Source organism: Caretta caretta, chromosome 7 (assembly GCF_965140235.1).
Source record: "Caretta caretta isolate rCarCar2 chromosome 7, rCarCar1.hap1, whole genome shotgun sequence".
Taxonomy (NCBI): domain Eukaryota; kingdom Metazoa; phylum Chordata; order Testudines; family Cheloniidae; genus Caretta; species Caretta caretta.
Window position 1 is genome coordinate 97,360,864 of NC_134212.1, and position 25,477 is coordinate 97,386,340.

The 25,477-nt window shown below is 39.8% G+C and overlaps 1 protein-coding gene across 13 annotated transcripts in view; it reads left to right on the plus strand.

Annotated features, from left to right (window-relative positions):
* The window catches only part of CFAP46 (cilia and flagella associated protein 46), a 146,766-nt gene that overhangs the window by 64,373 nt on the left and 56,916 nt on the right, over nt 1-25,477 (plus strand). For 12 of the 13 annotated variants that reach the window (XR_007357663.2, XR_012669400.1, XR_012669401.1 and 9 more), the window contains 11 exons: nt 526-707; nt 6,478-6,609; nt 8,329-8,494; nt 13,069-13,153; nt 13,255-13,393; nt 15,076-15,259; nt 16,114-16,273; nt 17,988-18,211; nt 21,120-21,236; nt 21,371-21,424; nt 21,520-21,687. Coding sequence is in view for 9 of the 13 variants with exons in the window: in XM_048857999.2 (XP_048713956.2) it covers nt 526-707; nt 6,478-6,609; nt 8,329-8,494; nt 13,069-13,153; nt 13,255-13,393; nt 15,076-15,259; nt 16,114-16,273; nt 17,988-18,211; nt 21,120-21,236; nt 21,371-21,424; nt 21,520-21,687 (1,611 nt within the window). In the remaining 4 variants the exon portion in view is untranslated. The remainder of the gene's footprint in view (nt 1-525; nt 708-6,477; nt 6,610-8,328; nt 8,495-13,068; nt 13,154-13,254; nt 13,394-15,075; nt 15,260-16,113; nt 16,274-17,987; nt 18,212-21,119; nt 21,237-21,370; nt 21,425-21,519; nt 21,688-25,477) is intronic. The other variant, XM_048857995.2, reaches the window with a different exon arrangement.

Consider the following 25,477-nt stretch of genomic DNA (forward strand, 5'->3'; position numbering starts at 1 on the left):
AACCTTTCTTTCCCAATTCTAATTCTGTAGGTCACATTCCATATTTTTCTTTGCCTGTAATTAGTAACTTTTTGTTTGTGTTGTGAACACAGTGTGTTTGATATTATACAAGATGCAAAGATAGATGGGCTGTGTTCCAAAGATTTTGCAATCTAAAAGACCAACAAAGAGAAGATGGGATAACTTTAAATTACTGTATATACATTTTTTAAAAGTTTGTGTTTGTGGGAATCAGGACGATTTGAATCAAAAAGGGTGGTGGGTCTGCAAACTGCTATTTGAATCAGGGCTTATCTTCTACACTGATAGTGAGAAAGTCATATCATATATGGGGCAGTACGAAGTGAAGGACAGAAATAGAATTATGTAATCATACCTTTATATATGTTGTTTTCTTTGAATCTTTACAAAGTTGTTGCATAACTTATAAAATATTTAATATATCCTTGCATACTGTGTATGAAAAGTGATTGACAATCAAAATTATAGCATAAGAGAACATATTTCTTTTGCTATTATTTGCAGTTGGTGAAAATGACTTTAGAATGCAACTGGTCAGATCCGTTAGTGGAATTGCAGACATTGACACGACTTACAAATTTTGCGTATGCATCACATGACCATGAAATAGTGATGACTTGTTCCCAAAGAACCTTACAACTAGATGATGCAGTTTTGTATGATACAGATGTGAAGAAACATGAAATGTAAGTATACAGAATTTTCCATGATAACATAAAATAACATCAAAGCATTCAGTAAGATACGTACATTTTTGTGATTATATAATCAAAATTGTTAGAGGTAAGGATCTGGTTTAAGGAGTAAAAAACTGTATTTAAGAGTAAAAGGTGAAACTTCCCTCTTACTCACTCTATTGTGGTTAGCAGTTCCAGCACTGTTTGAGCATTGAGGGCTAGATTATAACCTTACAATGCAGCCTGAGTAAGGAGCAATGCAGGAAGCAGATTGAGTGTCCTTGACTCAGTTCAAGAAAACATGTAAACACATGCTAAAGGCCCATTGAAGTAAATCATATGCTTAAAGTTAAGCATGTGCTCACCTAAATTAGGGCCTCTAACATTCACAATCTTGTTCCTGCTTTCACTTCATTCCAGGTGGAAGGTAATCTGTGCTAGCCCTTCTGGTGATGCAGGATTGTGTCCCTGACTGCACTGGGTTTGATGCATGGACTGAATTTACGCAGTTTGGAGGTGGTGCCAAGACTGCCCACATCTTTGCTCATCCATTCCCTGACCACTTCTGTGGGAGGAGGAGGAGGAGCCCGAGCCCAGTGGCAGCTACTCTTTCCCCACATGGGGGATGGAGATGGAGGTAGCCCATATAAGATGGGCTTTGTCATTTATGTTGCAGTACCTAGGTGCAATGAGACTGTTAACAAAGGAGTTGAAGTCTGAAAACTGGCTTCATATCTGGGATTAAGGCAACTTCCACACTAGATTGAGGATCATAGAATCATAGAATAGAATCATAGAATATAAGGGTTGGAAGGGACCCCAGAAGGTCATCTAGTCCAACCCCCTGCTCGAAGCAGGACCAATTCCCAGTTAAATCATCCCAGCCAGGGCTTTGTCAAGCCTGACCTTAAAAACCTCTAAGGAAGGAGATTCTACCACCTCCCTAGGTAACGCATTCCAGTGTTTCACCACCCTCTTAGTGAAAAAGTTTTTCCTAATATCCAATCTAAACCTCCCCCACTGCAGCTTGAGACCATTACTCCTCGTTCTGTCATCTGATACCATTGAGAACAGTCTAGAGCCATCCTCTTTGGAACCCCCTTTCAGGTAGTTGAAAGCAGCTATCAAATCCCCCCTCATTCTTCTCTTCTGCAGGCTAAACAATCCCAGCTCCCTCAGCCTCTCCTCATAAGTCATGTGTTCCAGACCCCTAATCATTTTTGTTGCCCTTCGCTGGACTCTCTCCAATTTATCCACATCCTTCTTGTAGTGTGGGGCCCAAAACTGGACACAGTACTCCAGATGAGGCCTCACCAATGTCGAATAGAGGGGAACGATCACGTCCCTCGATCTGCTCGCTATGCCCCTACTTATACATCCCAAAATGCCATTGGCCTTCTTGGCAACAAGGGCACACTGCTGACTCATATCCAGCTTCTCGTCCACTGTCACCCCTAGGTCCTTTTCCGCAGAACTGCTGCCTAGCCATTCGGTCCCTAGTCTGTAGCTGTGCATTGGGTTCTTCCGTCCTAAGTGCAGGACCCTGCACTTATCCTTATTGAACCTCATCAGATTTCTTTTGGCCCAATCCTCCAATTTGTCTAGGTCCTTCTGTATCCTATCCCTCCCCTCCAGCGTATCTACCACTCCTCCCAGTTTAGTATCATCCGCAAATTTGCTGAGAGTGCAATCCACACCATCCTCCAGATCATTTATGAAGATATTGAACAAAACCGGCCCCAGGACCGACCCTTGGGGCACTCCACTTGATACCGGCTGCCAACTAGACATGGAGCCATTGATAACTACCCGTTGAGCCCGACAATCTAGCCAGCTTTCTACCCACCTTGTAGTGCATTCATCCAGCCCATACTTCCTTAACTTGCTGACAAGAATACTGTGGGAGACCGTGTCAAAAGCTTTGCTAAAGTCAAGAAACAATACATCCACTGCTTTCCCTTCATCCACAGAACCAGTAATCTCATCATAGAAGGCGATTAGATTAGTCAGGCATGACCTTCCCTTGGTGAATCCATGCTGGCTGTTCCTGATCACTTTCCTCTCATGCAAGTGCTTCAGGATTGATTCTTTGAGGACCTGCTCCATGATTTTTCCAGGGACTGAAGTGAGGCTGACTGGCCTGTAGTTCCCAGGATCCTCCTTCTTCCCTTTTTTAAAGATTGGCACTACATTAGCCTTTTTCCAGTCATCCGGGACTTCCCCGGTTCGCCACGAGTTTTCAAAGATAATGGCCAATGGCTCTGCAATCACAGCCGCCAGTTCCTTCAGCACTCTCGGATGCAACTCGTCCGGCCCCATGGACTTGTGCACGTCCAGCTTTTCTAAATAGTCCCTAACCACCTCTATCTCCACAGAGGGCTGTCCATCTCTTCCCCATTTTGTGATGCCCAGCGTAGCAGTCTGGGAGCTGACCTTGTTAGTGAAAACAGAGGCAAAAAAAGCATTGAGTACATTAGCTTTTTCCACATCCTCTGTCACTAGGTTGCCTCCCTCATTCAGTAAGGGGCCCACACATTCCTTGGCTTTCTTCTTGTTGCCAACATACCTTCTTGTTACTCTTGACATCTCTGGCTAGCTGCAGCTCTAGGTGCGATTTGGCCCTCCTGATAACATTCCTACATGCCCGAGCAATATTTTTATACTCTTCCCTGGTCATATGTCCAACCTTCCACTTCTTGTAAGCTTCTTTTTTATGTTTAAGATCCGCTAAGATTTCACCATTAAGCCAAGCTGGTCGCCTGCCATATTTACTATTCTTTCGACTCATCGGGATGGTTTGTCCCTGTAACCTCAACAGGGATTCCTTGAAATACAGCCAGCTCTCCTGGACTCCTTTCCCCTTCAAGTTAGTCCCCCAGGGGATCCTGGCCATCCGTTCCCTGAGGGAGTCGAAGTCTGCTTTCCTGAAGTCCAGGGTCCGTATCGTGCTGCTTACCTTTCTTCCCTGTGTCAGGATCCTGAACTCAACCAACTCATGGTCACTGCCTCCCAGATTCCCATCCACTTTTGCTTCCCCCACTAATTCTACCCGGTTTGTGAGCAGCAGGTCAAGAAAAGCGCCCCCCCTAGTTGGCTCCTCTAGCACTTGCGCCAGGAAATTGTCCCCTACGCTTTCCAAAAACTTCCTGGATTGTCTATGCACCGCTGTATTGCTCTCCCAGCAGATATCAGGAAAATTAAAGTCACCCATGAGAATCAGGGCATGCGATCCAGTAGCTTCCGTGATCTGCTGATACAGTCCTATCATCCAGAAAGGAAGATCCCCAGATGTATAAATGCAGCCCAAAAAGGAAATGTGTTTTGACCAAAAATGGATGAAATTAGCCCAGTTAATAATAATGTTTTTATACTGTCAGGGAAAAAGGTAATTCTGGATGGAAAATTTTGAGCATAATTAAATGCTGACATTAACCTTAACTGGAAAAACATGTGCTCTTTATCAGCTGCAGCCATTCACTAGGAAATTGACTTTCTACATTTTTTTCAAATCTTTCAGCAAAATGAGACATTCAAATAAATAGAGATCTTGAATATCATAGATAGAGAGCAGCTCTCTGAAGGCTTTTCAATTCATAAAACAATAAATGGATAAAATATTTTCATCTTTGACACACAACTTTAGTCCAGGATGTGTCATAATTTCTCCCGTGTAAATGCAAACAATACTCATTTTTCATTTTGGTATGTTAAAGAGCAACATTAGGGTAAAATAGGGCTTAAATTTGCTTTGGTTTTCATTTTTTCAGTGTAAAAGTGAACGGTGGAACACTGGTAACCTCTAGTGGTCATAATCATAATTGCATAATAGTTTTTGCTCTAAAGGGTAGGTGCTAGGCCAGGTGGACCTGGTAATGCAATAAAAGTAAGTTCACTTTGAAAATGTTTCTTTTTATTCTCTTCTATGCATACAGTTTGGTTTTTAAAAGTTTGCATAATATAGATACAGAATTTTTTTCCCTGCAAAAATACATATATTATCCTTTTTCTCTTAAAGCTTTGAGATCCAAATGTCTCAGAATGGAACATTTTTACATGATTTCTTTCTTTCCTTGAACTGACCTCTCTTTCATTCCACCCCACCCTGAATAAATTCACAGGGAGAAGATCAGAAGTGGGCTCATCTGGAGCCTTGTACATAGTTCTATTGTTTAAAGTTGCTGCCTAAGTTTAAAGTTCTCACTAACAACTGTCAGTGTTTTTTAGAATCATAGAATGGTAGGACTGTAAGAGACCTCATCTAGTCCAGTCACATGCATGGCAGGACTAAGAATTACCTAGTCCATCCCTGACAGGTGTTTGTTTAACCTGCTCTTAAAAATCTCCAAATATTCAGATTCTACAACCTTACTAGGCAATTTATTCTAGTTCTTAACTACCCTGACAGTTAGGAAGTTTCTCCTAATGTCCAACCTAAATCACCCTTGCTGCAATTTAAGGCCATTGCTTCTTGTCCTATCTTCAGAGGTTAAGGAACATAATTTTTCTCCCTCTTCCTTGTAACAACCTTTTATGTACTTGAAAACTGTTATCAGGTGCCCCCTCATTCTTCTCTTCTCCAAACTAAACAAACCCAATTTTTTCAATCTTCCCTCATAGGTCATGTCTTCTAGCCCTTTAATCACTTTTGATCTTTTTTGGACTTTCTCCAGTTTGTCCACATCTTTCTTGAAATGTGGTGCCCAGAACTGGACACAATACTCCGGTTGAGGCCTAATCAGAGAGGAGTAGAGCAGAAGAATTCCATCTTGTGTCTTGCTTACATCATTCCTGCGAATACATCCCAGAATGATGTTTGCTTTTTTTGCAACAGTGTTATACTGTTGACTCATATTTAGCTTGTGATCCATTATGACCCCTATATCCTGTTCCTCAGTACTCCTTCCTAGGCAGTCAATTCCCATTTTATATTATGCAGCCTTGGAAATACTTTGTAGTGGGAGGTCATAAAAGATTGTGGCCTAATCTTGGAGCCCCAGTAAAAGTCTGAATAGGGTTTTGCATTTGCGTGTGTGTGTGTATATAAAAAGAGAGAACAAGAGAAACAGAGAAAGCTGCATTAGTGTTAGGACATGTCTACATGTACAGTGCTGCAGCGGTGCAGTATATCGATGCAGTTGCGCTACTGCCAGCATGTCTGGTGAAGATGGTCTATGCCAACAGGAGAAAGCTGTCCTGTCAGCATAATAAAATCACCTCCGTGAATGGCAGAAGCTATAGTGGTGGGAGAAGCTCTCCCACTGACATACCGCTGTGCACACAAGCGTTCATGTTGGTATAACATATATAGGGCCCTACCAAATTCATGGCCAAGAAAAATGCGTCACGGACCGTGAAATCTGGCCTTCCCCTCTCCACCCCCCCATGAAATCTGGTCTTCCATGTGCTTTTACCTATACTATACAGATTTCATGGGGGAGACCAGTGTTTCTCAAACTGAGGGTCCTAACCTTAACATATTTTATCTCTGTAATGTATCCCTAATATAATTACAGTATTATTTTACAGAACCAGAAAGGTAGAGTATAAAAAGTATAGAGTAATGTTTGAGTGAAGCTACACCGCATATTAGTTTCATAATTTGGTATCTGATTATAAAAAAAAGTTTTAAATTTAGTTTTTAGTTTTGGTAGAAACTGAATAAATGTTTAAGTAGAGTCTGTAACACCACCATTTTGTAAAAGACAAACAGTCAATGGGAATGGATGCATTCTCACTCTGAAAGATTAGAACACATTGTGAATTATTTGTCTTTATGCAGGGATGATTACACAGCAAGACAAGAAATGTTAAGCACTGCTGCTTGTATACAGGGGAGGAGTATCATGGAAAATTTGGCTGGAAAAAAACATTTGCGCTTAGCAGCATCAAAAGCCTTTGTTCAAAGTGCAAGGTATGTTGTATTTTGATGGGGCTCAGCAGAATAATTTAATGCAGCTTTAAATTTTGATATAATTCCTATTTTGGAATCAGATCAACATATTCTTCTTTTCCAAGAGGTGGCTTGTGGGCTGAAATACTTAACAAACGATCTTGTGAAACCTTCCAGTTCAGAAAAATACTGAATCCTCATGTCTCCCATATAGCTGGATGCTAGAGCTTCAAAATGAGTATCTTTAAAGTCACTACTAATCAATGAAGGTGAAGCCACAGATCCAAAATGAGGGAGAACCTATTATCTAAAACAGGGATTGGCAACCTTTGGCATGCGGCTCATCAGGGAAATCCACTGGTGGGCCAGGACAGTTTGTTTACCTGCAGCATCCCACAGGTTCAGCCAGTCGCAGCTCCCACTGGCCACGGTTTGCCGTTCCAGGCCAATGGGGGCTGTGGGAAGCAGCGTGGGCCAAGGGATGTGCCGGCGGATTTCCCAGATGGACCACGTGCCAAAGATTGCTGATCCCTGATCTAATACTTGTAGGACATAGTACTGGGGACAGTAAAAAATATCAGTCTTCCAAACAAAAGGAGAAAATAATTGGTCCTACTGGCAGTCAAAAGTAGATAGGATATGAATTTTTAATAGATGAGAATCTGAAGCTCTAACCTGAGACTGCCAATATTCCAGCTCTTTCCCTTCCATCAGCCAGTAAGAAGTGTGTGACGGGATAAGTTCGAGGAAACAGAATCTTTGGGGATATCCAGTTAAAGCAAACAATTCTGTGCTCTTTTAAATGCAAGTGATGAACAGAGACTTCATACAAAATCAAGTGTTCTGTACTGAGTTTGGCATAGCTGGACAGAGATTCTAAGAGGGAAGCAAGAAATATTGTTTACAAAACATTGGCTATAATAATATATCCAGTGACAAGTTATATGAAAGGAAATACAGACTTAAAAAATGCTAAAATTGCATAGCTTTGTCAGAAACCATGACCATTCTGGTAAGCATAGTGAGCAAGCCTTAGGCATCATCATCTGGTAACAGTCTGTTATTTCACAAGATTCCTACTTACAGCTATATGATGGGATTTAAGCCACTGAGTAGAAAGATGGCATGGTACCACAACTGGGAAAGAATTACTAACTTCAGGACACAAAAATAGCAATAGCATGGAATATTGTCACAGAAACTATTCTTGTATGGAACTAGGGACATTCAAGTTGTGTCTTCGTATTACTTCAGTACTTCATTATACTGTGTGAAACCACATAGTAGTTTAAGAGGTTTTTTTTTTTTTGTTAAATGATACTGTAATGAGAAATTAACATGGTTGGGAGACAAAACACAATAGTTTAAAAATAGAGAGTTTTGTTATGATTCCCAAGTACAAATTCAACAGTTTTAGTAATAAAGACTCTTCAAATGGGTTACAATTAAATATAACACATAGATGTTACTGATATCATATAAAAGGATATCTTTTTACTTATTTCTTACAGCCGCTATTTGTGGGTGTGAACATATTCATTACCCAAAATGGAAAATGCTTTCTATAGGGGTTAATTCAAAAGCCTCTCATCTGAGGGAGACATATATAAATCCTGATTAGGACACAAAGGGAGCTGAGTTGGGTGGTTCCATGCTTATGCTTAGCAGACATTGACTACAGCATGCAGTTCAGCATGAATGGCAGTCTTTTCTCAGTTTAATCATACTTTTCTCCCTCAGATATGCAGGTGAAACAGGAAACTGTACCCTTGTAATGCTGGCAGCTAGACACTTCTGGAATGCATGTTTACCTTTTATAGGTTCTTCACTAGACAGAGAACAGCTTAAAGAGCCCACAGAAACAATTCTCAAAAACATCATTAAAGCAGAATCTAAAATTAAGCAGGTAAGATTATCTAATAAGTAGCAATATTTTAGTAGAATTTACTGACCAGTTGTGATTTTGAAGCACAATGTTGCTTTATTTGAAACTAGGGATGTTTACTTCAGGATTTTCTTTCCTGCGGGAGAGGAGAAAACTTCAAGTTTATCAGTCTAGCATCTTTTATGAGCACTTATATTCCTCTCATCTGAGCACACGTTGACGCACCTCATCAATAGCCTCTCAACTAGAACTGTTTTCTTCAAAAAGATTTGCTGCAACTTACAACTTTCAGGTGTCCCTTTCTGAGGTTTACAAAATGGTATTCATACAAAATATTAATATAAGAAAATACGGGAAAAATCAGCCAGTAACTTGCAGATTGGTGGTGATAGTTGGTCATAGTGCTCTTGATCTACAGGACATATTCAAAGAAAATCTCCAGTGAACAGAGGTTCTTCTTCGAGTGCTCGTTCATGTCCATTCCAGTCAGGTGTGTGCGTGCCGCATGCACGCCACCTGGAATACTTTTCCCTTAGCAGTGTCCGTGGGATCGGCCCGGACACCTACTGGAGTTGCGCCTTCACAGCGCCAAATATAGGGCCCTGCCGACCCGCCACCCCCTTACTTCCTTCTTACCGCTGGTGATGGCTAGCTGGAACAAACTGTTGCTCTTGCATTGCAAGCACATTTGGGCAGTGTCCACTCTTTATGTTTATAGTTTGTAGTAGTCAGGTAGTAGTTCTTAAGTTTCCTTTTGGGTTCCTCCCCCAGCCCTCCCCTCACCAACGCTTCCCAGGGTCCGGGGTATGCCTGATCCCCAGGGTTCAAGCTCTGTGAGGACTGTGGATAGTTTATGCCTAAAAAAGTGACTCTTCCTGTCTGTGGTGTCTCAAGGAGAGCCACCACAAGGAGAAGTGCAGAATTTGCAAAGGGTTCCACCCTAGGACCTAAAAGGACCAAGATCAAAGACTCAAGATCCTTTTAATGAAGGCGGCACTCCAGCCGCAATCCGACCTGGGGTCAGCAGAACCCACACCCAGCACCTCCTTGTTTGTGCGCAGTGATCCGGCGCTGATGGTGTGTGAGCTGGTGCCGAGGAAAGACCCCAAGGAGTCACGGCACCGCCACGCTCCATCCATAGACAGTCTTCTGTGCGGCATCAGTCTCAGTCCCCAGTGCCCCACAAAAAGAAAAGGCTGGAGAGGGGTCACTCTCCCCCTTCCAAGCCCAAGGAGCCTGCAGCAGGGAGACCCTGATTCAATCCACATCACCTCGGCTCTTCCACCTCCCAGGGTTTCATCAATTCCTGCTCCCCCACCAATATCCAAACTTCGAGTCGCTCCACCTTACAGCGTAGAAGCTCCATGGCTGAATGCAGTGGAGCTCTCTTGCTCTGATCAAGTCAGACAAGTTCTCCTTGGCAGCAGGAAACCCTCTACAACAGCTACCTACCTTGCCAAGTGGAAGAGATTTTCAATCTGGTCGGCACAGCACATTCTGTCCCCAAGAACTATTGTTCTTCAGGATGTGTTGTTCATGTCCATTCCAATACCCGCCCTCCTACCCCTCTGTTGGAGTAGCTGGCAAGAAGGAATTAAGGGGGTGGTGGGTTGGCAGGACCCTATATTGGGCGCCATGAAGGCACAACTCCAGGGAGCACCCAGGCCGACCCTACAGATGCTGCTAAAGGAAAAGTCTTCTGGCTGGCGTGCACACGGCACGCACACACCTGATTGGAATGGACATAAGCAAGACATCTCGAAGAACACCACCTTACGAGAAGGTGAGTAACTGTTTTTTCCTCATAACTGCAGAATATCTGATTTCTCTTCCACCTGCCTGAAAGAGTTTTTATTGTACATACTTTCTTCAGAGGGGGCTGATATTCAACAAAATATTCAACAGTTTTGAGGGGAAAACTATAACCGAAAGGGTGTTAAGAGTCAATAATAACATGAAATACTTCTTAAACCTTTTCACTAAAACCCTTTACACAATGTGGAAATAGGCACCTTTCTAAATACCATCTAGTAGTAGATGGTAGTAGTAGGTAGATAGGAAATACTTGCTGCGTTCTAGATGGTATCATGTTAATTTTCTTCAAATCTCGTAGAGCCATGGAGTTTAAGGCCAGAAGGGACCACCAGATCATCTCCTGATATGTGCACACTGTCGTGATGAAACATAACCATCTATTTATTGAGACATTTTTCTTTTTGTTCTTCAAAAGCACTTGGAGTTTTTAGAATTCTCTCTTTAGAAAACTAATACATTTCCCATTGAAGTCTTTCCTTTCACGTCAATGCGTTTTGCATCAGGCCCTTAAAATCTTGTTCATATCTTTTGCATTCAGGCTCAGTAATACCAGAGTGTACCATTTCAGTTTCAGGCTGCATCTTAGATCATGTAGTAACAGAGTATAATAAAGAACAAAAAACTGAATTTTATTTCCACCCCAAGTAGTATATAAATCATTAGTAATCAGAAGCGTGATGTCTGGTCTGCTCTTTCAAAGTGATTAGAAGACAAAATTGATGAGTGTTACTCTGTACTTGAAAGTATAATGATGAGAACAGTTGTAAACTTAAGAGTTCTGATGTCTTATAGATAAGGTAGTGTGACAAAGCTCTGTCCTTGCCTCCATGGGTCCTGCGTTTCCTGGCAGATTTCGCTAGCCTCAGAGGCTCACTGTGACCCTCCACGTAACCCTTCTCTCTCTAGGGACAAGGGTCACAGTCTACTGAGCCATTTTCATCATAAGCCAGTAAGGGAGGTGAGGAGAAGTTATCCTTCCTTGCACAGTCTCTGTTGTCTCCCAGTCTCAGTGATTAATCAGGGGGCAAAGGGCAGGGGGAGCCCAGGCCCACCCTCTACTCCGGACTCCAGCCCAGGGACCCTAGTAGTATCAGCTATGGTAGCTGACCTTTTAGAAACATGACATGCACAATTCCCTGGGCTACTTCACCCACAGCAGCCCTCACTTCCTCAAGTTCCACTTCACCCTTACCTCAGGGCCTCCTTCCTTGTGCCTGATATGGTGTGTACTACTCAGTCTCTCTAACAGTAAAGCTCCTGACATGCATACCCACCTGACTAAGTGGGAGGCTTTTAACTAGTTTCAGCCAGCCCCTGATTGGCTTCAGGTGTCCCAATCAACCTAGCATTCTCCCTGCCTTCTGGAAGGTTCTTAATTGGCCCCAGGTGTCTTAATTGACCTGGAGAAGCTGCCATTTCACTTATCCTGGTACTAGGGATTTGTTTAGCCTGGAGCTAATATATCTATCTCCCACTACTTTTCTATAGCCATCTGGCCTAGCCCCATCACAGTAGCTACTGCCACTAGACACTTTTTGCTAAGGGTCTGGTTATTTCCAGAGCTTAACAAGGCAATACATTTAAAAGTGATAAAAGGAAATGCTTTTTTATATGACTCATAATTAACTTATGGAACTCATTGTCAGAGGATATAATTTGGGCTAAAACCTTAATAGGAGTCATAAAAAAGATTTAGACATTCATGTGGATCATGGATTTTTTTTAGAAAGGTTATAAACGCTCATGCTTCAGAACATATGAAAACCACAGAGTGATAGTGGTTAGTTGCCCTTACAGGCAGGTCAGGCCATAGATGTCCACTTCAGGATTTCTTTGAAGCATATTGTACTGACTACTATCAGAGACAGAAAATGGTGCACACTAACAACTTCTGTATACTGATCCAGTATAGTAATTCATATGTTCCTAAGATATATGTCAGGTGGGCAGGGTAATACAGTGATCCAACACTGCAAAGGCACAGTTGACAGCTGGTTTAAGATGTGTACCATCCTGGAAAGGTGAGTGGTATCTGAATCAAAACAAAATTTGAGGTTGAGATAAGGACCAACTCTGCTAAGGACTAAGAGCTTTAAAAACCAATGTCCAATTACTGTAAGCTATGTTGGGGTTCTCCTCAACTCTCAGTGTAAAGCCTAGATATTCCATCACTTCTAGGAAGACATGTGTTGGCCTGTCCAAAACTGATCCGTTGTCCAACAGCTATAACTCTAGTTTAGAGAATTTACTAGCGCAGTCCCTATGTAATTTGTGGTCGGTATACCAGCAGAACCATACCTTTGGGGTTTGCATGTGGAAACAGCCAGGTGCTTAGAGAATATTAGCTTTGGGGTCGGTCACATTGGAAACAAGATGAAAAAAATCCATGCAAAAATCCCTTAATTCTGTGATATTTGTGGTCATCCAGTTACAAACTAAAGCCAGCTAAGCCAAGACAGGACTGACAAAATCTAGTTACCTCAAGCAACATTATGGTATGGGAAAGTATTATGTAGTTCATTGTATTAATCAGTGCAATTGTGTAATACACTATGCCATTAGAAACATTGATTTGGAGGAAAATAGTTGTTTTAGTTTTCAACTCCCATATTCTTATTAACTGACCTAATCACCCTCTCAATTAATGATTATTACTCTAAGTGTATTAATAGTTTAAATATTATAATTAAATTGATCCTATTTATACATAGAAAACAGTACCAGAGCTTGAAGAGTTGTGCTAACAAAAATGTATGCACTACTTTTCTTTTTCTTTTTAGGGAACAGAAAATACGTTGCAGCTTCATCAATGGCCTACAAAGGATTTTCAAAGTAGTGGATCATCAGAAGGTCATTTTCTCCCAGGCATGTGTTTTATTCTTGTCATGCAAAAATGAATAGTCTAATATTTCTGTGGGATGGCTGCATGTTACAATGTTAATTTATCATTTGAATGTATTTCAAAGGTACTGAAGAGGATCTGACATTAAGGACATCCCTGTATGGGTTATTATTCCACATGTATGCTGATAAAAGTGACTGGGAGACAGGACTAAAAGTGTTAGATGAAGCCATTCAAGTTCTGCCTCGAACTAAACATAGACTGTAAGTTGGTTGATCTCTTTTTTTACTGAAACATTTTAAGCATCCTGACTCTTGAGAAATATAAAAATATGGATAATATTTAAATATATATTTTACATTAATAAAATAGTATAGAGGTTGCCTTTTTGTTGAGCTGACAATTTTTATAACAGAAGACAATATTGTATCTTTTCCCTGCCCCTTCACACTGCTTTTGAGTATCAAAGAAAGGCTTGATCTTTGATTGCTTCTTATAATTAAAATGTTTATAATGTTTGTGTAGGTCATCTTTAAAAAAGTTCCTAAGTAGGTACTGTATAACCTTTTCAACTATTTGATTATGGATCTTACTTTGCTCTGTTTCCTTCTCTTCTAATTACTATCTGAAGTCCAGATTTTAAAAGCAAGATGTTGTAAGAAAAGCTTTTTAGATGTGATCACAGGATGAGTTACGATTCAAATTACCCATTGAAATGAAGTTGAGCTAAGGAGAATGAGATCTCAGGCAGCTTAGTCTTCCCTCTCTATGCATATGTACCTCTAATTTAGACTTTGTGCTCCTTTTGATCACTACTGTAATAAAATAATAATATAAAATATATAATCTCAGTTATTTCCCCCCGATTTTGTTACCCTTGCATTTTTCAATGAGAGTTCCACACATGTTTTAACCTCTCCAGCTCCCCTCTTTATTATTTCTTTGTCCTGACTAGTATTCATGACACCTGTCTATTTTATATCATCTGCCAAGATAGGAGCTTGCTAATGATATGTTACTTCTCTAAGTAAACCCTCCAGACAATGTTGACAAGCAAACACTGTGGCTTAACCAGTTAAGATAGTATCCCATCAGAGGTACGTTTCATATTTCTCCGTCAAGTTCTTACGTCTCTTGTTCCTGACTTTGGGGTCAGGCCTCTTCATTGGTTACAGTGGATTCAACTGAGGTTGTTTTTCAGGGGGTGACTCCTCACATAGCTTATTTCATTATTTAAGTCAAAATACTATATTAAAACATTATATTTAACCTATCTTTTATTTAATGACCAGGCTTGTTGAACATCAAGGCATGTGTTGTCTGGTTGAAGAACATTGTTTGGCTAATACATTAGTAAAAGTATATTTGAATGATTAGTTATTATTCAGTTTGTTTTGCATAAAAATCCATGACAACATTTACGTCTAAGTGTGTTACTTGCGGCCGGCTACAATTTCACATGTCTGAATGTCTATTTCATATTAGATGAGTGAGGGTGGAGGAGGGGGTACTACCACCTTTTAAGATAAAATAACAGGAATTTGGACTTTCCCCAGCTCTAACTCCAGTTAGGTTAAAACTCTGAAACTAGACTATAAGCAGCCTAAGGCTCTGATCCTGCAAAGACTTACACGCGCAAAGGCTTAAGCACAGCGTTATGACAAGTAACAGTAGTTGAGGATCTCCCCTATGTGTAGTCTCTTTGATGTCAAAGGAACTGGTCATAGTGCATAAGGTTACATATGTGCATCTTTGCAGGATCAGGGTCTAATTTATTTTCTAAAGTTAAAGTTTGTAAATATCCAGAGGAGCAGGGAATTTGACTTTTCTATAAAAGAAAGATGAGTAGTGAAGTGCAGTTACCTTCACAACTGTAACATATTGTAGGATACAGTCCATAATTTTACAGATAAGAAATTGAGTAATTTCTAAACTTTTTTTTTAGCCTGATTTTCAAACATATGGTTATAGTGAAGGCAAGACTTGGACGTAATTTTATGATGGACATTCAGAAATTCAAGGATGAAAGTGAGGACTATTTGTCACATATGTGGCATCGTCTGGCACCAATCTCCAAAGACATTGTCGGGCAGTTAACCTGTTATCAGAATGCCATTGAAGCTTTACAGGTCTCTATGTTGTTAATTTTTAATAGACTCTTAATAGAATAGAATATACAGCTCACTGCATGCATCCGATGAAGTGAGCTGTAGCTCACGAAAGCTTATGCTCAAATAAATTTGTTAGTCTCTAAGATGCCACAAGTACTCCTTTTCTTTTTAACTCCAGTCAAGGAGATGTTTAATGCAACACCTGGTCATTGTTAGTTTCAATTCTTTATCTTCCATTTGTAGTCATCTTCTCTCAGTCCTCCATTATACTGTCTCACTGCTTAGCTCCTTCCCAATAGTGATGGACTGATAATGAGCAAAAGAGTAATTTTTTTACATAATTTAATTTCTTTGGTATCTCCATCACTTTAGAATTATACATAAGAGTAAACCATTAATTACATGTTCATTTAGCATTACTTTTCATCATAGTTTAAAATAGTTCAATTTAATAGAAAGAATAAATGTTGTGCAAATTATTTTGTCAGTTTGTTAATTTGGTGAGGGTTATTTTTCACAACTTTGAAATTATTTTTCTGATGGAAAACCATGTGGATGTAGTTTAAGTCCTGGGACTCTATGTCAACACATTTGAACTGGTGCCTGGTCTCTCTTGAGGAGGAAAAGGCCTAACAGTGACTAATTGATGGAGACTTTAATAGAAGAAAAGAAATTTAACTAATACTGATTTTTTTAATTACATTCAGTTAGACATTTTCCCTGATTAGGCAATGTCAGTAAATTGCTTGCTACCTATTTAAAATTAAATTTTTGCTTCCAAAAAAACTGACAAATCTATATAGATCTTAGTATCAGTAATTTGATGTTACAGACTACAGTATGTGAACTAAATCATTCTGTCTTTTCTGTAGAAACAAGAAAGTGAGTGGCAGAAAGTTGATTATCTAATGGAATTTGCAGAATGGTTATACTGCAATAAGTTTCCTCTTAATGATGCTATTAAACATCTGGACTGGGCAGTAGATATCTTGCTACATTTGAAACTTGCCAAAGGACCTCTTGAGGAAGAAGGTGTGTAATTGATGTACTTATCCTTCAAAATAATTTCAGTACATGAATGCAGTATATGTTTTTTGTCTTACTATCTTTTACAGAATAAAAGCACCTGATCATTTTCAGTATATAAAAAGACCTTATATGGAACATGTTTCAGAGTAGCAGCCGTGTTAGTCTGTAGTCGCAAAAAGAAAAGGAGTACTTGTGGCACCTTAGAGACTAATTTGTTAGTCTTTAAGGTGCCACAAGTACTCCTTTTCTTTATATAGAACATGTTTCTTCATCTACAAAAGACTTAGAGGAAGTCAAAATGAAAAACCTGAGCTTCTTCACTTAAGACCTGATTCAAAACTGAAGTTACTGACGTCAGTGAACTTTGCATCAGGCCCTTAAATAAATCACAGAAGAAATGGAACAGGTTGATACAAAGATAGGTGCCAGAGACACTCAAGAACCAGTGTTGATGTAAATAACTAGTTTGTACCCCTTTTACAGATAGTGAAATGGAGGCATAGAGAGACTGTCACTTTCCCATGAATGCTCAATGCAACGACCAGAGATAGAATCTGGCGTTCTGACTCCCAGACCCTTATTACAACTATGAAACCACACCCCATTTCTTTATCCCTTTACCCTATTTCCATTACTTTATGAAATCTCTGGGTAAAATTTTCAAAAGTGCCTAGGTCCCATTTTAAAACATGATTGTCAATGGGACTTCAGCCTCCTAAGCACGAGCGTGATTTTTGAAGAAGCAACTCAGGCCCCTAAGTTTTTACCCTTTGTAACCATTTACATTGCTAATACCTCAGTGACTAGTTTGATAGAATGTTCCAGTCTAATTGAAGAAAACAACTAATTTCTAGACGAATGATGTGTGACATTAACTGACATCTTCTCTATTTGTGTCGTATTTTTATATAGACAGATGAGATGGGTCAAAAAAGAACAAGTGATGAGATGCAGTTGTGAAAGATGCATGATTCCTCTGTTAACACTGCATAATTAAAATGGCACTGAAAATGTCCTATTCATGTTTTTTTCTTTAAATATTACTTATCATTGTTTGTGTAATGGCAATTTAAAATTAATCTCTATTCATGGTATTTCCCTTCCATTCCACATAATCTTGCTGGTTGATGATGAATGCTGGGCCCCTTTCATCAGTTCTCTTTTAAGAAGAAAAGCATTAACCATTTTGTATAAAAATGTATATATAGATTTTAATGGATTTTGCGAAAAATAGAACAAAAAAAGCAGATCAGATTATGAATTTATTAAAGTTGTTCCTGCCCCTTTAGGGGAATATGGATTTTTTTGTTAAAATCTCAGATCCCACAATCTTCCACATTTAACTCATAACAGTTAGAGCACCACTCTTAAGGGGCCCCAGAACAGAAAGTTAGAATATCCACCCTGTGGGCTGCTTAAACCAGGCACAATTAGATGAGGGTACCCTTACTCTGCATTTCTTTGCTTTGTCATTGCTTACAGTTCTTTTTAAAGTGTATTGTTATGTTTTTATTAATAATTGAAACTATGATAGAAGTAATATTATTCTATCATAGCAAGGTCATCTTTGGTAAGTTGGATTTCCATTTTTCTAATGTCATCTTGCTGTCAGTGGATTCTTTTTCATTTCCACCTTAGAAATGCAACTTTAAATAAGCCTTGAAATATTGTACAATGTCAGACCATTGACATTGTTTTCATTGTTGTTTTTTAACAGAGAAAAACATCAAACAAGAAATACCATCTCCAGCAAAGCTGAAGGTAGACTTTGGGGTAAATGTTACAATTCCCCAAACTGCTAATGAAGATTTAAAAAACATAAGGCAATTGGAAACTTTGTTTAGAGCACATACTTTAATGGCTATAATTTCTGGCCATAGCTCACCTTATCATCAACAACACTGTTTGATGGCTTATGCAAACATCATTCGTATCTGGCAGGTGAGGAGATCAGAATTTACCAATCACATTTAATTTATCTACTATATGAATACATAGGGAGACAGTATTTTGTTATTTTAACTGTCTTTATTATAATACAGACAATCCAATTTTACAATATTGTTAGGATATAGTTTTACAGTTTCTAAGCTTTAAATTAGAAAATTATCACAAGAAACTAGAGAGTACCTCTGTGTAGTTCAAATTCTTCCAACAACCATATGGAAGAAAGACAGTGCTCAGTTAAAGCTATTACTCTCTGTTGGTGTGTATATTCTTTGGAGCCTGGGGATCCACTTCTTCTACCAATGGTTTCTAAACTTTACTATCTAAATAGCTAGGGTAGAATAAGAACCATGATTGGTGATTTACAGAATTCACAATACTATTGGTGAAGAACAATAATTACAGATAGATAGTGACTTAGATCATTTCAAAGGGTATGTCATTTAACTAAAGGAATTATTTGATTCAGGCCTGGTTTACACTGGGCGGGGGGGATCAATCTAAGTTGCACAACTTCAGCTACATGAATAACGCAGCTGAAGTCCATGTACTTAGATCTACTTACCACGGTGTCTTCACTGTGGTAAGTCAACAGCTAATGATCCCCCGTTGACTCCACCTGCGCCTCTCACTCCTATGCAATACCAGAGTTGACGGGAGATGCATAGATTAGATGCGATAAATAGAGCCCCCTGGATCGATTACTGCCCGTCGATCCAGCGGGTAAAGTAGACAAACCCTTAGTTAAACCCTGTGAATTGAGTAGTCAATTACATTTTGTGATGAAACCATAACACTAATATTCACTGAGTGTTGTAATTCTCTAAAGTAATCACTTCTGGCTGTTCTGCAGCATTTCAAATCAAATTGAATGAACCTCATTAAATGTTGTATTTTGTCATTGATGTGGCTGCCTAATTTCCAGTGACATTTATAGAAAACATCAGAAGGACTGCACTGCATGTTAAATTTTTTTAATTTATTTAAATATTCGAAATGGTGAAAGCTGTACTTTACCTCAGTATATGCCACATGCCATCGTAAGTGCCACCTGAGTGGTGTGGGTGAGAGATCTGCAAAGTGAAGCTGGTATCCAAATCAGTATGTTCCAGGTTGTATTATTGTTTTTCCAGTGATTACAAATGCTTACAAAGTGATTAAGTAATTGCTTAATATAAAAGCTTGTAGCTGAACCCTACTACATACATGTGTTGATAATTATCAGACATTCATCGTGAAATTAGTTTGGACTATATAACATATAAAAATTTGGAAAACAGGAATTTTAGAAAATAAAATTCTGACTAACATTTCCAAATTTCACATCGTTAGAATTTTTAATATTCTGTACTTAACTAAGAGAAACAGGATGATTTCTAGATAATGATAGTAGATGAATAAACATCAAAAGTAGCTAGTGCAGATATCAGTGTCTGTTATAGGACAATTGCAGTAGCTGTCTGTGGGCTAATGCTTATAGATCAGTGCTTCTCAGACCTCAGCAGTTCAGGAGCCAAATTAGCAAACATTACCCAAAAGAGCCACAGTAGTGTGAATTCATTGTTTCATTTACTATAGTACTATATATTCATATTTAAACAGTATGATGGGAAATAGTGTGGGTGGGTGTGTGGGTTTGTTTACACATATATATATAAATTCTCACAGCAAAATGACTGACCAAGTATTATTATTTTATCAGCTACAATTGGTTAATACCATAGTAAAAGCATCTTGAATGCTTAATTACTTAGGGTGATGAATAATTCAATCACACAGAGTTTTAATATCATGTGCTGTAAAGGGCTGCAAGAGACGCATTAAAGAGCCGCTTGCGAGCCTCAGTCTGAGTGTCACTGTTATATATTAACATTGCTGTGAGCTTCAAACTTTTCATAAAAGACATTTTAGGATTGAAAATAGGTTGTTTATAAAGAGATACAGGAAAGCTTGCTAGACTGTGTGATGTGAAGCTTGTTTGGGATTAAAAATAGAGCAGATTTGATTGAAGATGAATGAGAAGGACAGATTAAAATCTTTTGAACTCCTCGGGGATCCTGATGCTTGTTTTCATTTCCAGGTGAGACTCTAGAATCTTAAGACTCTTCAGTAACTATCTGTTAGGCAATGGAGTAATTTCTGAAAGCTTAAAAAAAACCATGAAATGTTAGATGCCTTAAAAAAAAAACAACACATAGTGCCATATGGTAAAGACCCAGTGTGAGATCTTGATAAGTTATGGAACATGTAGCCGGTGTTCCAGTTTTAGTCCACAGGATGTCTTGTGGACTTTGATCACCTCTAACAGAAATTATTGTTCAAATGTCCTACCAAATTACTATCCTAATTTTTAGTCAAGATCAATAACAAAAAGAGCTTCAGTAAGGAGTTCTCTCCTTCCTTGGGAATCAGAACATCAAAGCTTTGCTTCCACAAGACAAAGAGAAAGAAAGATTTTCTCCAGATACTTCATATTCTGGAGCTTCAGTTAATGCAGCATACACTATGCTACACTACACTTTTGCAATAGGGCAGACTTGGAGGAGCATATTATACTTGTCTTTCATCTGTGCACAGGCTCCCAATTCATGGTGCTGTGAAAGTAAGGTGATGGTTGTAAAGTCCTAAATGATCTAGGTATTTATTTCAAAGACTCTCACTTTCTGTACCCAAACTGAACAGCTGTGTTCAATCATAACACTTGAGCTGTTTAAGTGCACTATGGTGACTCATGCTTCCATAAATGCTTGTAGAAATAATCATAATGTGAGGGTTCTAGGAGCCTTTGAAATTTTCTGTCTCTGGGAGAGTAGTCTTGAGTGAACATAATGGAGTGTGATTCTGCTTCTAGTAGCTAAGGACAGCACTTTAAAGTTAAATAATTGTAATTATTTTTCTCTAGGTTTCATTGTCTGCAGCAGGATCTATTATTAAAGCATTACCAAAATCCTCACCATCTTCCCAGAATGCACAGTCAGCCACACCTAAGAAAGATAAAGGCAAAAAGGATGCAAAACAAGTAAGGCACTCCTCTTTATGAAAAATCTAGATATTTTTACTTCAATAAATAGTGTTTCTTAGGTCAGTTCTTCAAGCACAAAATTATAGAAATTGGCATTACAGTGCTAAAACTCACCACCTGCTGCTTTCCAGACCCCAAAATCAACCACCCTTAAAAAGAACCAAGCCCAAAAGGATGCCAAACAGGTATCTTTCTTTTTTCCTCTTTGAAACAGTTCTGTTTAAGTAAATATTTATTGCTTATAGAAAATAAACTCTCTAAAGAGTTCCTTTAATTAAAGGTGCAGTCTTCAGTTATGAAGGAGAAGCCTAAACGAAAAGGACCAGTTGAAGCATTACCAGCGAGTGTGGAGGAATGGGCTAGCTATGACTGCCCTGATGAAGTTAGAGATGCTTTTAAACAGGAAACAAGCTGTTATGTTATTAACCGGGATAATATTCTGGTACCTGTAAGTAAACATTTCAAAATCATTGCTCTACTTTAGGAAAACAAAAGCTGAGACCAATCCTAGTGTGACGAAGTGGGACTGTTCTTAATGTTTCCTCTGAATAGTGTGGGGGTGCCTCAGTTTCCCCTATGCAGGTCTTAAGTATCTAGCTGGTGGGGTAAGGGTGTATGATCATTGCAGAGCCCTAGAGGGCAGGTGTGTGCAGGGGTCTGGACACAGAGAATGGCCGACACCCTGTTTCCTGGCAACTGATGGCCTGGCCCTTCCCCCTGCAAGGTGAGAGCTAAAGGGTTGGAGAACAAAGGAATCAGGTGACCTCCTGGCCCGGGAAAGGGACAAAGCCCAGAGGAGGAAGGGCTGGAGAGGGTTTTCAGTTTGAGGCTGGCTGGGGACATGGAGTGAAGTACAGATGTGGTTGTCTGGCTCACTGCCCCCCAAAATGGACCCAGCTGAGGGGTCCTGTTCTCTGCACCTACAAGCTCTGTGTTAGACCATGTTCCTGTTGTCTAATAAACCTCTGTTTTACTGGCTGGCCGAGAGTCACGTCTGACTGCGGAGCTGGGGTGCAGGACCCTCTGGCTTCCCCAGGAGCCTGCCTGGGCGGACTCACTGTGGGAAGTGCACGGAGGGGCAGAGGATGCTGAATGCTCTGAGGTCAGACCCAGGAAGGTGGAAGTTGTGTGAGCTGTGTGTCCTGCAGACAGTCTGCTCACAGAAAGGAGACTTCCCCAGAGTCCTGACTGGCTTCATGGGGAGCAGTTCCAGAGCATTGCCCAGGGACTCCGTGACATCTAGACATTAGTTTTTGTCTGTATATAGTCAATGCGTTTTGCAGACAGTTTTTAAAAAGACTTTTTTTTCTTTCCCTTATCTGCTTTTATATTATGAAGGTGCTGTTTGCAACTCCATAATTATAATGTTCTGAAACAGGCTTAAAAGGGGCAACACATTCCTTTTAATTCTGTAAGTGTTCTAACATTACGTGAAACTTTACATAATGTTAGATTTTGTGCCATTTGAATTTTTTTGTTTGGGTTTCTTTAAATCAAATATTATTAAGTAAATGGTCTTTAGTTAAAATTCCTTTATGCCAGTTGGACAAGGTTGGTGAGAGAGACAAGCTTTCAAGCTTACATGGAGCTCTTCTTCAGTTGTGGGAAATATACTCAGAGTGTCACAGCTAAATACAGTGTGAAACAGATTGCTTAGCATAAGTTGTTAACACATATTTCAAGGGACTGACCATTCAAGGTGAAGTGGTCCGTTAACACCCCTCCAGTCAAAGTGGGGAAAGACAAGGGAGGGGGAAAGGCAGCGAGGTATGGGGGTTGTTAGTGGGTTAGTTTGTTGTTATAATCCATAAATCCAGGGTCTCTATTCAGTCAATGATTTTTAGTGTCTAGCAAAGTTATGAATTTAGCCTCGTAGATTTGTCTTTTGAAACTATTGGACAGGTTTCCTTTGAGAATGAGGACTGATTCGTCAGATGTAGAGTGACAGCTTCATGAAAAATGTTCACACCAATTGCATATTCTTTTGTTTATATATATATATCTTTAAAACAATCCTGTATCTCCTCAGCTGTGGCAGAGGTGAATTTTGAGTGGATCTGATATGCTAGCAAGTTTTTTAAAAATATTTTTTAAAAATTTCTGCTGTTATTCATCATAACTGAAAACGTATGTACAACAAATAGTCAATGCATAAGATTTTCTTCATCAGATATAAATCTTTATCAGCTTCATTTTTCTGGTAGATTTTATCCTTCATCAGAGAAGATGTGTATACCAAACATAATGAACCAGATTTGGACCAATTATTCCCACTGATGAAACCAGTGGGACTGGCCATGTGAATAAGTGCTCATCAATAGGAGTAAGAAGTTCACAAACTAATCCATGGGAAATTATGCAAATCTATAAGTGCTATATAGTAATTATGAAAATTCTAATGATAACAGTCATTTTGGCCTGAGGATCTTTTAATTCTTCTTCAAGTAGTGTCCCTATGGGTGCTCCACTTCAGGTGATCTGGACCCTGTGCCTTTGACTGGAGATTTTTGGTAGCGGTGCCTGTCTGGCCTGTGCATGCACTCCACATGTCCTTGTGCCTCATACTGAGGCTATATGGGGCCACTCGCGCAAACCACCTCAGTTCCTTCTCAGCTGCCTTTGGCCTGAGGTGGAGTCTACAACTGCGCCTCTTCTCTACTAGTATTCAGAATTCAGTTTGTTAGTTAGTATATAGTGTTAGTAGTTGTTGGAACAGCTGTTCCTTCCTTCCTTCCTTCCTTCTTTCCTTCCTTTGGAAAAAAATGTTTTTTAATTTGTTGTTCATGCATATTGTTAGATAGTGTTAAATGTGTTTTTCCTTCAGTAGAGGTCAGTTTGTTGTTAATTTGCTTGGGAATGCCAGGCTTCCTGGGATTCAAAAGGTGCATCTCTTGTTGTGAGGCTGTCTGAGTCAGCAGGGAATCCCCCAGTGTCTTTGCTGTTTGGGTGATACCCATATTTCTAATAAGTGCAAGATCTGCACTTCCTTCAAGAGTAGATTCCCATTAAATTCCTGATGATGGAGCTTTGGTGGACCTCCCTTTACATAGGCCTCCCACTATCACTAGTGCCCCCATCCACATCGACATCTCAGTCCCTGGACAAAGCTAGAGACATAGGTGGTACCGTGACACTGAGTACATTTACGGTACCAAAGACTTCAGCAAAGATAGTTCCAATACCTGCCTCTAAGCAGAAGGGAATGAGTAAAACTCCAAGAAAATCTCAGTCACTGACACACAAGAAGAGTATGGAGACCTCAGGTCCCAAGGGGAATTCCATGCAGACTCTGAACCATGTTGATACCACAAAGGCAAAAAGGAGTCAATTCTCTAAGACAGACACGGTACCAAGCTCGGGCACCACTATGCAGAGCAGCAGAGACAAGGTAGTGAAGAGTTCTGAGCTGAGCCATGAACAACATTCAGTACCAGTAACAGGAAAGTCAGGGGTAGCAAAGACCACTCAGGTGCTTATGGTACCAAGGGAATTGACACTGACTATCTCCCATGCAAAGGGCTTAGTACCAGTTTCTTCAGTACCATAAGAACAGCCATACTGGGTCAGACCAACAGTCCATCTAGCCCAGTATCCTGTCTTCCAATAGTGGCCAATGCCAAGTGCCCCAGGGAATGAACAAAACAGGTAATCATCAAGTGTTCCATCCCCCAGAATCGCTCTCAACCAGAGTCGCTCTCAACAGTTTCTCTCTCAACCCACTCATGGACACCATCGTTACCGCATGAATGTAGGTACCTGTGGACTGATAGTATCTTGGGAACCGAACTCTTCTCTGTTAATGAGTGCTGGAGGTTTGTCAACATCAAGACTCTCTTGGTCACTGACTCCGCTATCTCCTAGACCACCACATTCACCCTCATTTTTCTTGTAAATGGAACAGCTATCTCCACTGTTGGTGTATGTGAAGGAGGAATCTTCGGACTCTCATGTATCTGTCTAGGGTTCCCTTATCTATTCCCGTACACGCTGCTGTCCATCTTATACTGACGTACTACAGCAAGATAGATCCCAGATGGAACCCACATGGCAGGAACACACATGAATGCCTCCATTTGGGCCCTCCTCAGATATGTAAAACAGCAGAAATTCAGGATGGTGATCAGCATTCCCTCTAATTTTTCCCACACATGTGCAGAATGAATCTTGTTATGTGCACCAATATGGAGGTGATGTGTGACATATCACCTCCATATTGGTGCACATAACAAAATTCATGT